Below are 18,654 nucleotides of genomic sequence, written 5' to 3'. Positions count from 1 at the left end.
CCAAGACGGTGGAGCAGGAAGACTCTGAGCTCACCTCCTCTCACGGCCACACCAAAATTACACTATTTACAAGGATAGTAGAGCCAGGATTGATGAGAAAAACCAGAATCTACCAGAAAAGATCTTCTACAACTAAAGATATAAAGAAGGAACCACAACAAAAGGGGTAGGAGGGACAGACTCACGGTACAATCAAGACCCATACTCCCATGTAGGTGACCCACAAACAGGAGAATAATGAAAATTGCAGAGGTTCTCCCCAAGGAGCGAGGGGTCTGGGCCTCACACTGGGACTCCCCAGCCTTGGGGGTTCTGCACTGGGAAGACAAGCCCCAGAATGTTTGGCTTTGAAGGCTAGCAGGGCTTACTTTCGCAAGAGTCAAAGGGCTGTAAGAAATAGAGACTTCACTCTTAAAGGGCACACACAAAATCTTACACACTCTGGGCCCCAAGGCAAAAGCAGTAATATGAAAGGAGCCAGGGTCAGACCTGCTTACTGATCTTAGAGAGCCTCCAAAAGAGGCAGGAGGCAACTGGGACTCATTCTGGGGACACAGATGCTGGCAGCAGCCATTTTGGGGTGCTCATCCCACCATGAAGCACTGGGGTTGGCAAGTGCGATTTGGGGACCTGTCCTCTAGCTTATTAGAACTGGGACCTGACCCCACCGACCAGCCAGCCAGGCCCAGTCCTGAGACACCCCAGACCAAGTAGCTAGCTGGGTAGAAACACAGCCCCAGCAGACAGCAGGCCAGCTACCATAGGACCCCTTGAACCTCCAGTCACCCCAGGACACGCCACTGCCCACAGAGAGGCCAGAACCCAGCCCCACCTGCCAGTAGGCCAGCACTAGCCCTGGTACCACCAAGGCCCTGCAGCCCCACACAATGGAGTATTACTCAGCCATAGAAAAGAATAAAATCTTGTCACTTTTGACAACTTGGATGGACCTAGAGGGTATTATGCTAACTGAAATAAATCAGACAAGAAAGACAAATACTGTATGATTTCACTTACATGTGGAATCTAAAAAACAAAACAAATGAACAAACAAAACTAAACAGAAACAGAGTCATAGACACGGAGAACGAACAGGTGGTTGTCAGAGGGGGGTGGGGGTGCAGAAGAGGTGAGGGAGATTAAGAGGTACAAACTTTTAGTTACAAACTAAATCAGTCACAGGTATGAAACGTACAGTGTGAGGAATATAGTCAATAATTACGTAATATCTTTGTACAGTGGTAGACAACAACTAGACTTATCAAGGGGATCATTTTTAAACGTATAGAAATATCAACTCACTATGTTATGTAACAGGAAACTAATACAGTGTTGTAGCTCAATGATACTTCAAAAACTAACTCCTAGAAAAAGAGATTATATTCGTGGTTACCAGAGGCTGGGTGTGGGAGGAGGGCGAATTGGAGAAAGGCAGTCAAAAGGTACAAACTTCCAGTTATAAGACAAATAAGTTCTAGAGATGTAAGGTACAACATGATAAAGATAATTTACATGCTGTACCTGATACACAAAAGCTGTTCAGAGAGTAAATCCTAACTCTTCTCATCACAAAGAAAAAAAATTTTTTTCTATTTCTTTAACCTTGCATCTATATGAGACGATGGAGGTTCACTAAACTTACTGTGGTCATCATTTCCTTACGTATGTCAGTCAGATCACTATGCCGTACACCCTAAACTTATATAGTGCTGCACGTCAATTATATCTCAATAAAACCAAAAGAAAAACAAAAAAGAAAAAGAAAACTTATATTTAAAAAAAGAAGGACTTCCCTGGTAGCTCAGTGGTTAAGAATCCGCCCGCCAATGCAGGGGACACGGGTTCGAGCCCTGGTCCAGGAAGATCCCACATGCCACGGAGCAACTAAGCCCGTGAGCCACAACTACTGTGCCTATGCTGTAGACCCTGAGAGCCACAACTACTTAGCCCACATGCCACAACTACTGAAGCCCGCGTGCCTAGAGCCCATGCTCCGCAACAAGAGAAGCCACCGCAATGAGAAGCCCGCGCACCGCAATGAAGAGTAGCCCCTGCTCGTCACAACTAGAGAAAGCCCGCACACAGCAACAAAGACCCACAGCCAAAAATAAATAAATAAAATAAATAAATTTATAAAAAAAAAAAAAAAGAACTACAGTAGATGAAAAGGAAAAGTATTCTCCATTCCCATACACCCTGGAATCACTTATCAGAGGTAACCATGGTTATCAAGTTCTTCACTCACACACACACACACACACACACACACAGAAGCTGTGTGTCTATATAAAATCTTTTTCTATATTAAAGAAGATAATATTACACACAGAGGTAACCATGGTTATCAAGTTCTTCACACACACACACACACACACAGAAGCTGTGTATCTATATAAAATCTTTTTCTATATTAAACAAGATAATATTACACACACTAACCAACACATTTTAAACATTAAACTTTTAAACATTTCCATACTAGTACCTGCAGAGTTACTTCATTCCTTTTAACAGTTGGAAAGTGTTCCACTGTATGATGTAGCTTAATTTAACCACTAACTTACTGTTAGAATTTACTGATTAGGTAATTTTGAGTTGTCTTTGGCTTAAAGAACAGAAATTTACTTTCTCATGTTCTGGAGACTGGAAGTTCAAAATCAAGGTGCCAGCAGGGGTCAGTTTCCCTGAGGCCTCTCTCGGTGGCTTAGGGATGTCTCCTTCTCACTGTGTCCTCATATGGCTTGTCCTCTCTGTGAGGGCATCCCTAGTGTCTCTTCCTCTTCTCACGGGGACACCAGTCATATTAGATTAGGGCCCTGCCTCACTAGCCTCATTTTAACTCAATCACAATTCAGCCCATAACAAAAAGCATTTCATAACATATTAAAATAAGTATCAGCACTTCATTCCTGTTTGTGCCCACTCTCAAAGAAAAAAAAAAAAAATAACTGCTTTAAAATCCTGAAAGTATATTTTGGTAAAGATCCAAAGAGAAATAGAGTAATAATTAGCATTATGTTAGTTTAACACCAAAGAGTGAAAATGAAGAGTTGGTCAGCACTACCCCCGTGTACACTTAAGGCAAGGAGGCAGGGGTGGAGCCTGGACTTGGGAAGGAAATGAAGTGGAAGAAGCAGAAGCTGGATTGTGAGGTTTGAACTTCATTCTTGGCAAAGGGGAGGGTGAGCTGCAGGGAAGAAATGACATGCTCTATACAGAGAGGCAAGAAATGGAGTTTACCAAAGTATATTTTTATCCAGGAAGAAGTCAAAAAAGAGATTTAAAAAATGAAAGTACATAAAAGGGAACTCGACAGGAAGATCCTGGATGAGGTGTTAACCTATTTTACAAAGAGAATGGGCTCGAGATCTGGTGAAGGCAATGGCCTTGATAAGCCCCGAGACAGAAGAGAATATGAGTGAAGTGTCCACAACATGTTAAAATTCAATGAGGATGTGAGATTAACTGCTACTTTTAAATAATGCTTATAAAGAGACAGTCATGAACCTTTAAGAAAAATAGATACATCCGGTAACTTTATGAACAGTGCGATGATTTACATGTATAACCAGTGTTAGCCCCAAACGGGGGTGGGGGGATTATAAAATAGGGATCTAAAGCCCCCTTCTCCATAATCACCCTCAAGTACGCACGCGTGTCCCCACCCCTACCTGTCACTCTCTCCCTCTAAAACAAAAACTCCATAAAAGTTAAAACAGCGCATCTGCTGCACAAAGCTGTGCAAAATCAGATTCGCGGCAAATTTAGAACTCTTTAACCTTGATTTTGACCTTCCCACCAGTTTTAGATAGAAATCCAAGCAGCAGCCACTCTATAGCTTTAGCTGGAATGGACGTGTCTGGTGCTGTAACGGGCACGTTTCCTTCCCAGCAAGCACATCACTGGGCGGCATTTCTGCCTACACTCCCAGACTCAGTTCTCTTGGTGGAGCTCCGTGGACCGCCGAGAATCCCGCCCGGCACGGGGTGCAAGGCCGGGCGCTGACCACCAGGGGGCAGCCCCTCAACTCAGGAGCCGCCCTGAGGCGGCGACACGGCAGCCTCGGTTCTCCGGCGCCGCACCCCAGGACCAGAGGGGAGGGGGCCCGGTTCCACGCGGGGCCAAAGCAGAGCCTCGGCCGGGGGTTACGTTGTGTTGGGGGATTCTTCGCCCCGAATCTGACTTATTGGAGACTTGGCGTGTGCTTTCCTCATTCTTCGCCCCGAATCTGACTTATTGGAGACTTGGCGTGTGCTTTCCTCACCAACTGTGACAGCAACTTTGCGGAGCTCCCTCTCGCTCCGAAACGACCCTCCGAGAATCCTGGGGAGCCGGTTTCGGCCAGGACACCCGCCGGCCAAGCGGCCCCGCTTCCCGGGGGGGCGGGCTGCGCACCCCGCAGGAGCCCGGCCCCGCCCCAGGTGTGGCGGGCGGGGAGGAGCCTCCCGGGCACCGTCCCCTCGCCCTGCCCCGCCCCGCCCCGCCCCGCCCCGCCTGCCGCGCCGGGACCGCCCGCCGAGCCTCGGCTCCGGCCTCCTCGCTCCGGTCTGCACCGCGCACCCCGGCCGCCCCAGCGTGAGTTCGCCGATCCAAGCGCGTCCGTAGGGTGGGCCGGGGGCCGAGCACCTGGGGGGGGGCACGGGCGCGCCCCAAGGTGCCAGTTGCAGACCCGAGAAGGTTCCCAGCAATCGGGGTGTCTCTGTCTTCTTAGGTTCACGTTCTTGTTTCGTTTCGCCCTTCTTTCCCTATTTGCTGTTTGTCTCAAAACACTTTTCTCTCGCCTCTTCGAATTTGTGAGTCAAGAATTTGACAAAAGATGTGATTGTGTGTGGGTGTGATTCTGGGTGCGCGCGCGCGTGCACGTAGTTATGGAGAGTTGTGGTCCAAGTTCTGAGAACATATTTATTACTCATCTCCTGGGTTTTTTTGGTGCTTTTCCTGTAAAACTAGGGAGGCCCAGATTCGTGAAAGACCTCCCTTGTCTTGTCAGAGGTGGTTGGCTTGACCTCAGCCTTCCTGATCGCTCGCTGCCTTTTCCCACCCCAAACCCGCAAGCTGAGATCACTCACCCACGCGCTCCATACTCCAGCTGGGAGCTGGTGCTTTTTTGTGAATTCACTTTCCTGGGGGCAATATAAAGAAAGAGGTGGTAGATGGGAACGGCAGTTTAAAACCAAAAAAAAAAAAGGAGCTGGAACTTTACAAGGAATACAGGGCATGCTCAGGGAGCCAAGCGTACCAGAGATTTGGTGGAGAAAGTGAAGGGAGAAAGTCTAAAAAACTGTGGAAAGCCCCGTACCCTGGAGGCTTAAAAGACCTGGTAAACCTCAGGATGCTCCCCAAGTAGAGGCGGGGAGCTCCCTAGTTAGGGCGGATATGATAAATTGGGAGGCGTTTCCAATTCATTTGGTCAAAGCTACCAGAACAAATCTAGTTTCTGAAAGGTCAGCTGACCTTTTCTTCCAGAGAAGTAAAATACTAAGTCAACTCAGGTCAACTCTCACCTTGACCCACCTGGTCGCGGGGGGGGGGGGGGGGGGAATCCAGCCCCGCCCTCACTCCATTCAGGTCCTGCTCCTCCCTGTCTATTCCTCCAGCCACCCTGGGGCTTCTCACTGCTCACGTGCTCTCCTGCTGCATTTCAGGCCTCAACTTAAATGTCAGGTTTCAGCTTCAAGGTCACTTTTTCCTGTAGGCCTTTCCTGTCACCCAATCTAAAGTAATTTTCCGGTTGCTCGATATCACATCACTATGTTTTATTTTCATCTAACACTTATTAATTGCTGCATTTTATCTGTTTATCTACCTATCTAATTATTGTCCTTCCCCTTCTCAAATATTAGATTCGTGAAAGCAGGGACCTTGTCTGTTGTGTTCCTTGCTGCACCCCCAGGCCATGGCACACAGTGGGGAACCTGACAAGTGGTTTTCATCTGAATGCATTTAGTTGTTTTTGTTTTCACTCATTCCTTCATTTGTTCTGACCAAGCTCAGTCTTTGCTTTCTTCTCCTGCAGCTGCCTGAACCATGGCGACAACTCCTGCTGCTGCCTTTGAGGCCCTCATGGATGGAGTGACAAGCTGGGATGTCCCTAAAGGCCCCATCCCCAGTGAACTCCTTCTCACTGGAGAGGCTGCCTTCCCAGTGATGGTGAATGACCAGGGCCAGGTCCTCATTGCTGCGTCCTCCTATGGACGAGGCCGCCTGGTGGTTGCGTCCCATGAGGGCTACCTGCTGGACGCCGGCTTGGCCCCATTTCTTCTCAATGCAGCGGGCTGGCTCTGTCCCTCTCCTGGGGCTCCCGTTGGAGTGCACCCATCCCTGGCATCGCTAGCAAACATCCTGCAGGGCTCTGGGGTTGAGGCACAGATTCAGCCAGAACCGAGAGAACCCCTGGGGGTTTATTGCATCAATGCCTACAATGACACCATGACTGCAGAGCTGATCCAGTTTGTGAAACGTGGAGGGGGCCTGCTCATGGGGGGCCAAGCCTGGTATTGGGCCAGTCAGCATGGTCATGACAAGGTGCTGTCCAAGTTCCCAGGGAACCAGGTGACCAGTGTGGCTGGGGTGTACTTCACTGATACCTGCGGGGACAGAAGCCGGTTCAAGGTCTCTAAGAAGGTGCCCAAGATCCCTCTCCAGGTCAGGTGAGTGGTGTTTCCCTACGGGGAGTCTGATGCATGTTCACAATAGATTTGATCCCCCTCTTCGGTGAGCTTCCACTTTAATACACGTGATTTCCCACTGCTTTTCAGAACCACTACAAATAGAAAATAGGACAATTAAAATGCACTGAAGCCCAAGAGCGGCTGGGTTCTCACTGCCACTCCCACCTGTGGCCAAAGCGACAGTCGAGCTATTAGAAAAACTTGTCTTATTCATCAATCTGTCTAGTGCCTGAGACTTGGAGAGTGTGTGTCAATATCTCTTAAAGGAACGGAAAAGCATTTGTTTGTGTGAGGCACATACCATGTGCCAGGCCCCATGCAGAAAACCCTTGCTGTCTTGACACTTATATTCCAGTGGAAAATTAGGCAACTAAGGAAACAAATAGATACATACTCTAGCAGGTACTGATAAGAGCTACAAGGAAAGTAAAGCAGGATAAGTGATAGAGTGACAGCGAGGGGAGTGGAGAATATTTTATCTAGGGTCATCAGGGAAGGCTTATCAATCAGGCCTGGTCAGGATTAACTGGTGTTTCAAACAGAAGGGATTTAATACGGGGCACTGACTAAGCAGGCGACACAAGAGCTGAAAACTGCACAGGAGACAGCGAGGTAACAGGAGATGAGCAGCAGCAGGGCTGGCAGAGGGCAGCGGTGGTCCAGCAGCCCAGCGGCTGCAGCCACCTGGTGGAGGCTGGGGCCATGTTAGGCCTGTCCAGCACGAGCTGGAACCCCAGATGGGGGGGCTGTCTGATGGGACCTGGAGCCTAAGAGAAGACACAGTGATGGCCAGAGACACAGCCTGAGAGAGACACATACCTCAGCTCCTTCCTCCTTCCTGCCTTCAGGCTTGGCTGATGGACTGAATGTGGAGTGAGGGGGGAAAAGAGGAGTCAAGCGTTTTGGTGGTCGAATGCCTTAAAGATGAGTGTTGCCACGTAAGGAGCTGCGAAAGTCTATGAGAAGACAGATTAGAGGAGGTCAGGAGTTTAGTTTTGGATATTTGGGGTTTTAGATAACTTGTTATCAGTGACTCACTGTGCTTGGCCACATGTGACAGAAGCCTTGTTATAGTGGATTGACCACGTAGGAGTTTATTTTTCTCATGTAACAAAGTCTGGGCAAGATAATCATGCCTGGGGCATTGAGTCCCTGCTTCATGATGACCCAGGTTCGTTCATGCATATCCGTTCTCTCCCTCTCTCTCTCCCTTCCTCCCTCTCCCTCCATCTCTCTATTGCTCTCTCCCCACCCCCGTGGCTCCCACCCCTCCCATCATGATGTTTCACCTTTATCTTTATGGTTACAAGATTGCTACTACTGCTTCAGGCACTATAATTACACCTCCGCAAGAATAAGCTAGAATGAATACACCTGCTGAATATGTCCCTTCTAATGCAGAAAATAATATATTTTCTGGAAGCCCTGACCATTAGGCTTCTATTATATTTCAGTGGCCAAAATTAGCTCACCTGGCCAACTCTAGCTGCCAGAGGGTCTGAAGGGTCAAATATTTTTAAATGGGCCCTGGCATCTCTGAAGAAATCAAGACTCTGCTACAAGGAAGGGCGTACACATATTTAGTAAGCATTTAGCAGTGTCCTCAGCCCCAAGTGCTGGCTCGCTTGGTCTTCCTTCCCTCTGAGAGGGTTGGGAGGTGATGAGTTACTCAGAGAGGCAGGGTGGATCTGATTCACTCCAACTTCTCTTTAATTCTAAGGGACAAACAAGATTAAATCACATCAACCTAACTGCTCTTAATTGTTCCAAAGGACTCCTGTCCATCAAACTAAACCTGTTTTTCTTCATCCACGCCTACATTTTTCATCTCTGCCACTGAATCTGAAGTATATTTTATGTTTGTTTTAACTTTTAATTATGGAAAAGTTCAGAGATACGCAAAAGTAGAGAGAACAGTACAAAGAGCCCCATGCAGCCATTACCCAAGCTCAGTAACAGCCAACTCATAGTCAATCTAGTTTTATCTATAGCCACACCCTCGCTTCAACCCAGATTATTTTGAAGCAAGTCACAGACATCATATCATTCCATCTGTTTTTTAATATGTATCCCTAAAGATGTAAATCATTTTGAAAACAGAACCACAAGGCACCACCATTATCATACCCAAAAGAAGTAATACTTTCTTAATGTCATTATTCGTTTCCATAATTGTCTTATTTTTATACTGTTTGTTGGAATTGGTCTTTTATTAAAACCCAAATATTTTGATTGCTTGATATGAATTTTATGTCTCATATAATGTTGAGTTTCTTTTCCAATTCTTTTTATCTCTTGCTGCTTTTTTGTTGAAGAAACTAGGTACTTTGTCCTGAACAGTTTCCCCACAGTACAGAATGTGTTTCCTTCAAAACAATCTGAGTTTTGCTGATTGAATCCCTGTGGTGTCATTGAAATGTATTCCTCTGTTCTCTATATTTCTTGTAAATTGGAAGTTAGATCTGGATTCTACAGCAGGGACTGGCAAACTATGGCCTGTGGGCCAGCCCCCTGTTTACGTAAATAAAGTTTTATTGGAACACAGCAGTGTCCATTTGTGTACATATTGTCTGTGGCTGTTTTTGAGTTACAGTGGCAGAGTTGAGTTGTGTCAGTGGAAAACATGTGGCCCACAAGCCTAAAATATTTATTATTGGGCTGCTAAGAAAAAGTTTCCCACCTCCTGGTTGAGAGGCTTGATCAGATTCATGTTCGAATTCTATGTAAGTCAGTGCGTGACTGCACTGGCCAATGGCTTGATCCTTGTAGAACTGGGATGGCAGGCAACATTTTTTCCTTACAGTTTGTCTTATAAAATATCAGATATTTGGAAATTCAGTTAATCGAAAAAATTACACTGGTAGCTCCGGCAAAGCTGAATGTAAGACTTGGTTTTCAAATTTCTCTTCCTATTCTGGATCTTCCTTCAGCTCCTGAAAAGCCAATTTATTTTCCTTATTCAGTTTCAGCTCAAACACCCTCCTCAGGAGAGTCTTCCTCAATGACTCTCTTGAAACTAAGACTAAACTTCCAGTTTCACTTTTCTCCATCTCTTGCCTAAACATCAGTGATCACAATCTGTAAATACCCAACATGTGTACTTGCTGGTACCTGTCTAGCCAACTAAAGTCTGAAGTTCCACGGATGCACTGATCTTGCCTGTCATGTGCGCTGCGTTATTCTCAGTGCCTGATGTGTGAAACATGGTAGAGAGTAACAGGTATTTGTAGACTGTGTAAATTAATGAATAAATCTATGAACGAATACACATCCTAAACCACGAGAAGGGAAAGGGTGGCCTGGGTACCAGGGTTGAGCCTACAGACAGCTTCATGTTATAGAATGTGCTGTGTCTCAGAGGCTTCCAGCCTCAACCCAAAACTGAGCTGGAGTTTGACTGACCCCATCAACTCTAAAGTCTTAAAAGGCCTGTATGGTGCCCAGGCCCTCAGCTCAGATTCCTGCCGCCTTCACGCATGTCTCCTTTGAGGTTTTCAGTGAACTTTCCTGCCAACAAATCTTGGTCAATGGCTCCTGGGCTGACCGAACAGGTTTGCTGACTTTCGACTGCTGCAGGAGGCTCTGGAGCTCCTTAAGGGAATTGCCCTGTCTGCCCAGGAGAGGAGAAGTCTCATAAAACCAACAAAAGATCCTCTCAAGGGTCCTATCCCCAAGGGCAAAAGCTGCCTGCACACCTAGGTTTACACACCTGAGGAGGTCCTGCCTGTACTTTAACATGCAAAGCCAGACCCAAAGGCATTTACTGCTTTTACACCAAGACACAAGAGAGTCTGGGGAAAAATTAATCTCAGATCAGCAGCTCATTACTCTTACACATGGCATAACCTACAAGGTCTAGAGTGTATTAGGAGCTGCTCATATAAAAGTAAATACGAACTAGTAGCTTAGGTTTATGCCTCTCTTAAAGATTATGTGTTATCTCTCTTGATCATCACCACATTCCCATAGAGTGCAAGGTCTTTGTCTGAGGACTCTCAGCTTGTAAGTAGCACTGTTCTGTTTTCATATTCAAGATCCATAAATGTAGAGAGTTTCCAGGTAAAGGTAGTGTGAACTGAGCCCAGATCCCAGAATTGCCCTCTCCACCCAATCTGACCAAGTGTATGGAGAACAGTAAGCAGACAGCTGCATGTGGAGGTTCTGACGCTGATCCCACATGCTGCTGAAGCACAGTCGGTGGGAGTGCCAGGTGACTGATGTGTGGCACGGTGTGCAGCTTCTCCTGAGACCGTACCCACCCACGATGCACAACCACAAGGAAAAAGCTGAAACAAATCCAAGAAGTATCACTGATGCCTTCTCATGTTGTAGAAGAATGAACAAATTGGGTGAGTAGACACTTAAGGGAAAAAACCCTCAAATGTAAAAGCAGCAAAGCTCCTTCAGAATTTGGTGGAGGCAGAAAGGGATGCTGGAGTTTGCCATCTTCCAAAGACAATGGTGGGTTGAACACCTCCAGTGCATTCCATGCCTGGTTGGGTGGAGTAGGCCTTGCTTTAGGTCCCTGAAGAGTGGAGGGACAAGCCCCCAGTAAGGACAGCAATAAGCCCCAGCTGATCTTTGCCCTTCAGTTAGAGATACAGACGTTAAGCAATAAGAAAGTGGAAGGAAGCATTATACAGACCCCAATATAATTTGAGAAGGTGGTGGATGTGGTACGTGTCTACAAACAAACTGGTCTGGGGTAACTTAGAAAGAATATCAAGAGGAACTCACCCACACGATATCAGAACATGCAAAAGATCTGCTCATGCCCATAGTGAAAAAAAAACTACGTAATAACTATATAAAAAGGCTATATTAAATTTAAAAGGGAAATATTAGACAGAAATTTAGTGTGGAAAGACAACAGAATCAATCGTGCCTGGAAGAAAAATATGACCCAATGAACAGAACAGAATATTTGTAGACTATATAATTAGTGAATAAATACGTGAATGAAGACATATTCACTCCTTGAGAATGCTTCACGCTCTAACAGAACTTTCTAAAAATGTATGTTATATAAAACGAGAGGCAGAATGAGATGAAAAGGGGGAATTTCAGAGTGAAGAAAACAAATTAAGAAGCAAACACCCCAGGTGAAATAGGTCTAGTAGCCAGCACGTGGGAGAGAAGAGACAAGGCCAGTGCATGGTGACAATGACAGCATCTCGCCTCACACTGAACTCTCTGATCATTGCTGTCGTTACTATGACAGGTTGTAAATCTCCATTCAGAAAGCCATCTCCTGTATCACCTGTTTGCTCAGGTGTGATTTGGTACCTGAGCACTGCCACCTCTCCCTTTCCTCAGTGCCCTCTCTTGCACTTCCAGCTCTGAAGGAGCACATGCTTTTCCTTTTCCATAAATGCAGTATTATTCACACCTTCATGTCTATTTAAAGCCTCTTTTGCACAAAATATACCTGTTGATTGCCGCATACCCAACTGTGGGCTTCATTCAAAACTCAGTAATTGAGAGATTACTGGTGTGTGGACAACATCATTGGCTTTAGAGACAAACCACCCTGGATTTGTTTCCTGTCCTTTCCAGTCATTAGCTAAGAAACATGGAGCAAATAGCCTAACTTTCCTGTCTCATCTATAAAGCAAGAATAGTAACTTTCAGGTTTATTATAATGATTAAACGAGATGATCTGTATGTGTAAATGTCTAGAATATATTAAACCTCATTAAATAATAGCTACTTTCATTATGTTATTATCCAAACTTAAATACTGTAAATAGATATTATACAAGACTTAAATATTGGTAAATAGAAACATCTGTTGAGAATTCCTTGACATCCCATCTTCTATGCTTGCTTGTCCAGCCTTCCTCCCTTCCCTTCTTTCCTCCCTCCCTCCCTCCTTTCTTTTCTTTTGAGAAACATTTCATCTTTTTTTAAAATTTTTTTAAAGATTTTTTCTTTTGATGTAGACCAATTTTCAAGTCTTTATTGAATTTGTTACAATATTGCTTCTGTTTTCCGTTTTGGTTTTTTGGCTGCGAGGCACGTGGGATCTTAGCTCGCTGACCAGGGATTGAACCCGCACCCCCTGCGCTGGAAGGCAGAGTCTTAACCACTGGAACGCCAGGGAAGTCCCGAAACATTTCACCTTTTTACAAAAAATATTTCAAAATGAATTCAAGCTTATAATGAAAAATACAAGGGCAGGAATGGAGACGCAGATGTAGAGAACGGACGTGTGGACACAGGGGTTGGGGGGCGGGAGGGGACGGGTGGGATGAATTGGGAGCTTAGGTTTGACATAAATAAGATACATAGATACCATGTGTAAAACAGATAGCTAGTGGGAACCTGCTGTATAGCACAGGGAGCTCAGCTCGGTGCTCCGTGATGACCTAGATGAGTGGGATCGGGGTGGGGGGGGGTGAGGGAGGTCCAAGCGGGAGGGGATATAGGTATACAGAGAGCTGATTCACCTCATTGTACAGCAGAAACTAACACAATATTGTAAAGCGATTATACTCCAGTTAAAAAAAAATGTATAGAGGAGAGTGGCAAATCGTCTTTCATCACACACCACCATTCCCAGTCTCATGCCTCTGGACTAAGGCAGCCACTCTTAGAAGTTTGATACGGATCCTCTCAATTGCTTGTCTACGCCTGTGTGTGTGTTCTAAAAAATTATATTTTTAATGTATCATGTTTGAGAATGTCTGCATTTTTGTTATATTTACACAACAAATTGACAGAGTACAGCATTCTAGGCTCTCACTTTCTCATCCTCAGATTCTAGGCTATATTGCACCATTGTGTTCTGGTTCTAATCAAGTTTGTCAGTCATTCTGCTCAAATCATCTCTATCCTTTTTTTTTTTTTCTAATTGATCCATTGGATGCTGAGAGATCTGTTCCCGTTTTCAAATGTGATTATGAATTCATCAAATTTTAATTTTCTTTGTAGCAGTTTCTGCTTTCAGCACTTTGTTTTTTTTGTTTTCTGTTTTTTGGGGGGTTTTTTTGTTTTTTTTTAAATTTTATTTATTTATTTATGGCTGTGTTGGGTCTTCGTTTCTGTGCGAGGGCTTTCTCTAGTTGTGGCAAGTGGGGGCCACCCTTCATCGCGGTGCGCGGGCCTCTCACTATCGCGGCCTCTCTTGTTGCGGAGCACAGGCTCCAGACGCGCAGGCTCAGTAGTTGTGGCTCACGGGCCTAGTTGCTCCGCGGCATGTGGGATCTTCCCAGACCAGGTCTTGAACCCGTGTCCCCTGCACTGGCAGGCAGATTCTCAACCCCTGCGCCACCAGGGGAGCCCAGCAGCACTTTGTTTTTAGGCCCATAAAAATTAATGAAAATTATATCTTTGGAAGGCTTAACTTCTATTCATAGAAAATATTCATCTTTTGTTTATTTTAATTCTTTCCTCTTTGAAATCAATTGCATCTCATATTAATACCGGCACTTCTGCTTTCTTTTTGTTGTATCTTCCAGATATACCTTTGTTGATTTCCTCATTTCAATCTTTGTGTACCATTTATTGATAGTTTCAATTGTGTCTTTTGTAAGCAGCTTATACCTAGATGTTTTTAGCCCAGTCTGAGAGCATCTGTCTCTTCATATAAAAATTTAATCCAGTCCTAGATAGTGATAATTCAAGTGTATTTCTTACTCTTGCCTCGTTGTTTTCCTGTTTTGTTTTTATCCTTTGTTTCTTTTTACATTTTTTCTTCTTTGTTACAGTATTTGACCTAGTTTTCTCTACTCCTTAAATTCTCCCAACATATTTGTAGATTATGCTTCTCAGTTCTATTTTTCCATCAGTTACCTTAACATTTTAAATTTAATTCTTAATTACCTGAGAAATATATTCATACATTCTCCGTATTTGAAAAAAAAATACTGATGAGACAAGTCCCCTTTAAGCAGCTCCTTCAGTACCAACCCCTTGTCTCCATCACACAATTCAGAATACTTCTTACACTCTTGTGGTTTTGTCCTGACTTTCTTGACATGTATATTGACATATATTTACTTTTATTTTTGTCTTATATAAATTGCATCACCAAATTGTTAGTTTTTATTTTTAAATTTTTTACTCAAAAAAATGTTTTGGAACATCTGACCATGTTAGTTCTCAGAGGTCTACCTGTTGTTTGTAACTGATAAATAGTAAGCTTTAGTATGATTAAATGCCAGGTTTTTATTTGCTCCTCCTTCATGGTACTATGCACACCATCTTCCCACCCCTTCCCCAGGAACCGTGTTGACAACCCAGGATGTCATCTTCCATAGTTTTCCTCAGGCCCATATAATCATTTCATATATAGTATATGTATACATATATGGGTGTGCACACATGTCTCTGTATATATGCATGCCTATGTGTATATATAAACACATATAAATACAAATACATATACACACATGTACTCCTGTATAAGTGAGAGGGTGAGTCCTTTTTCAGAAGAAAGGTGAGAGGCATTGCAGCTCAGAGGGCTGCTCTCAGCCCATTGCATGTTAATTTTACATGATTGCCCCCTCATTTCTGTGGCATGTCTTACTACCACTAGGTAGTGCTTCCCACTGGACACCACGCTAGGTGCTGTTGGAACTAGAGACACACAAGATATGGTCCTACCCCTGGGTAACTTTCTGATTCAGTTATCAGTGTTTTTAAAAGTAAGTCCAAGGGGCTTCCCTGGTGGCGCAGTGGTTGAGAATCCACCTGCCAATGCAGGGGACACAGGTTCAAGCCCTGGTCCAGGAAGATCCCACATGCCACGGAGCAACTAAGCTGTGCACCACAACTACTGAGCCTGCGCTCTAGAGCCCGCGAGCCACAACTACTGAAGCCCGCACGTCTAGAGCCCGTGCTCCGCAACAAGAGAAGCCACTGCAATGAGAAGCCCGCGCACCACAACAAAGAGTAGCCCCCACTTGCTGCAACTAGAGAAAAGCCCGCACGCAGCAACGAAGACCCAACGCAGCCAAAAATTAATTCATTAATTAAAAAAAAAAAGTAAGTCCAAGAATGTTAGGATACATCCAGACCAATTTTACAGATCACCTACGCCCAGAGTGTTCTGTGTGGATCAGTTTTCAGAATTGTGACTGTGTTAATGTCCTAGGGCTGCCATAACCAAGTACCACAGATTGGCTGGCTTAAACAGCAGAATTTTGTCATCGCACCACTGAAGGCTAAAAATCTGAGATCAAGGGGTTGGCAGGGTTGGTTCCTTCTGGGGTTGTGGGGAGAATAAGCTCCAGGCCTCTCTCCTGCTTCTGGTGGTTTCCTGGCAATCTTTAGCCTTCCTTGGCTTGTAGAAGCATCACCCTGATCTCTGCCTTCATTTTTACATGGCGTTCTCCCTATGTGTGTGTGTGTCTGTGTCCAAATTTCCTCTTGTTATAAGGACACCAGTCATGTTGGATTAGGCCCACCATATCCTAACTTAGCTAATTATATCTGCAAGGATCCTATTTCCAAATAAGGTCACATTCTGAGGTCCTGGGGGTTAGGACTTCAACAAATGAATTTGGAGGGGACACAACTCAACCCATAACCCTTTATGCCCTTCATACTTTTAGGTATTAAGGTCCCTGTCTATCAGATATAAAGTCTTTCATTATCAGATAAATATTCTGTGTGTATTTGTGTATTTTATATACCCACTAACATGTGCTGAAGACTTACTATGTATCAGGTACTATGTTAGCCAACTTAGGAACGTCGTCTTTATTGAGTACTCCCAGACACAAGTGATGGTAAGCAAGTGGTGGCTTGGAGAGGGGATGTGAATTTCACAGGCTCTTCCAGCTACTCTGCCAAGGGAGGAAGCAGGATCATCCTGACCAGTCAGAGCCAGAGTCCACCAATGACCTGCTCAGCTGGACAGTGGCAGTTAGATATTTTTATAAGCACATGAGTGTAAACCTTCACGTTCCCAGTCTCATTATCACAGCTCTCCACAGTGAAGGTGTTTTATCAGTAGCTGGACTTCACAAGGTGCCCGTCAGAAGATTCTGGCAGAACACTTAGCGTGGAAGCTAAGTCTATAAGCTAAGTGTTGTGGCTCAACGTCATTGCCCCACAAAATAAGTCTTTAAGCCTCTACAGGTGGAAAAAAGGTACAAGCTAAAGTAATGCCTGAACCCTTTTGACATTTGGCCGTGTTAGTTGAAAATGGAATGACAAAACTAAAACATGATGTGTCTCCATTTTCATGCTAAAGAGAAATTAAGGAGAAACTGTACAAGAGGAATTTTTTTCAGTAATGTTTTGCTACTTGAATGAGTAAACCTTTTTTTTAACATTTGATTTTTATTATGAGACAAAGTTTTATAAAGGTAATTAAAATCATCTAAATCCCACGAGCCAAGATGATCACTGAAGACATTTTGATAAACATACTTTGGATAATGTTTCTCTGTCTGGTCTGGTGGATTTTGTTTTTTGTTTGTTTGTTCTTGGCAGTTTGTTTTGCAAAATTTGGCTTATTTAGAGTATAGTATATTAGAATCTGAGTTAAAATTTTTTCTATTAAGCATTTTCCAATAATTATTTTAATTGACATATGATATGCTATCTACAGTTAACCTTAACTTATTTAACCAATCTCCTGTTGCTTCACAAAGTATCTACAAATGGGTTTTAAAAATTCTTGAAATACAAAATCTTTCCTGAATTCATTACATTTTGACCATTTCTCAATAAGAAGTAGTAAAGATGCTCATCAGATTTAAGTGACAATTTTTTTTAACAACTTTATTGGAGTAAAATTGCTTTACATTGTTGTGTTAGTTGCTGCTATTTAACAAAGTGAATCAGCTATACGTATACATACATCCCCATATCCCCTCCCTCTTGTGTCTCCCTCCCACGCTCCCTATCCCACACCTCTAGGTGGTCACAAAGCACCGAGCTGATCTCCTGTGAAATGCAGCTGCTTCCCACTAGCTAGCTATTTTACATTTGGTAGTGTATGTATGTCATTGCCACTCTCTCACTTGTCTCAGCTTTCCCTTCCTGCTCCCCGTGTCCTCAAGTGCATTCTCTACATCTGCGACTTTATTCCTGTCCTGCCCCTAGGTTCTTCAGTACCATTTTTTTTTTAAGATTCCATATATATGTGTTAGCATATGGTGTTTGTTTTTCTTTTTCTGACTTACTTCACTCTGTATGACAGACTCTAGGTCCATCCGCCTGACTACAAATAACTCAATTTCATTTCTTTTTATGGCTGAGTAATATTCCATTGTATATATGTGCCACATCTTCTTTATCCATTCGTCTGTTGATGGACACTTAGGTTGCTTCCATGTCCTGGCTACTGTAAATAGGGCTGCAATGAATATTGTGGTGCATGACTCTTTTTGAACTATGGTTTTCTCAGGGTATATGCCCAGTAGTGGGATTGCTGGGTCATATGGTAGTTCTATTTTTAGTTTTTTAAGGAATCTCCGTACTGTTCTCCATAGTGGCTGTATCAATTTACATTCCCACCAACAGTGCAACAGGGTTCCCTTTTCTCCACACCCTCTCCAGCATTTATTGTTTGTAGATTTTTTGATGATGGCCATTCTGACTGGTGTGAGGTGATACCTCATTGTAGTTTTAATTTTCATTTTTCTAATGATTAGTGATGTTGAGCATCCTTTCATGTGATTGTTGGCAACCTGTGTATCTTCTTTGAAGAAATGTCTGTTAATGTCGTCTGCCCATTTTGGGGTTGGGTTGTTTGTTATTTTGATATTGAGCTGCATGAGCTGCTTGTATATTTTGGAGATTAATCCTTTGTCAGTTGCTTCATTTGCAAATATTTTCTCCCATTCTGAGGGTTGTCTTGTCATCTTGCTTATAGTTTCCTTTGCTGTACAAAAGCTTTTAAGTTTCATTAGGTCCCATCTGTTTATTTTTGTTTTTATTTCCATTTCTCTAGGAGCTGGGTCAAAAAGGATCTTGCTGTGATTTATGTCATAGAGTGTCTGCCTATGTTTTCCTCTAAGAGTTTTAT

At 43.9% G+C, this 18,654-nt stretch overlaps 1 protein-coding gene across 1 annotated transcript in view; it reads left to right on the top strand.

Annotated features, from left to right (window-relative positions):
* The first annotated feature begins 4,495 nt into the window (after positions 1–4,495).
* TCAF2 (TRPM8 channel associated factor 2) overlaps positions 4,496–18,654 on the top strand; it is a 29,166-nt gene continuing 15,007 nt past the window's right edge. Inside the window, exons 1-2 of the mRNA XM_068549601.1 lie at positions 4,496–4,575; positions 6,017–6,650. Of these exons, the coding sequence (XP_068405702.1) occupies positions 6,028–6,650 (623 nt within the window). The 5' untranslated portion in view covers positions 4,496–4,575; positions 6,017–6,027. The remainder of the gene's footprint in view (positions 4,576–6,016; positions 6,651–18,654) is intronic.

This window comes from Eschrichtius robustus, chromosome 8 (genome assembly GCF_028021215.1).
Source record: "Eschrichtius robustus isolate mEscRob2 chromosome 8, mEscRob2.pri, whole genome shotgun sequence".
Classification (NCBI taxonomy): Eukaryota; Metazoa; Chordata; class Mammalia; order Artiodactyla; family Eschrichtiidae; genus Eschrichtius; species Eschrichtius robustus.
Note: the sequence above shows the minus strand (reverse complement) of the source record. Positions and strands in the feature narration are given on the sequence as shown.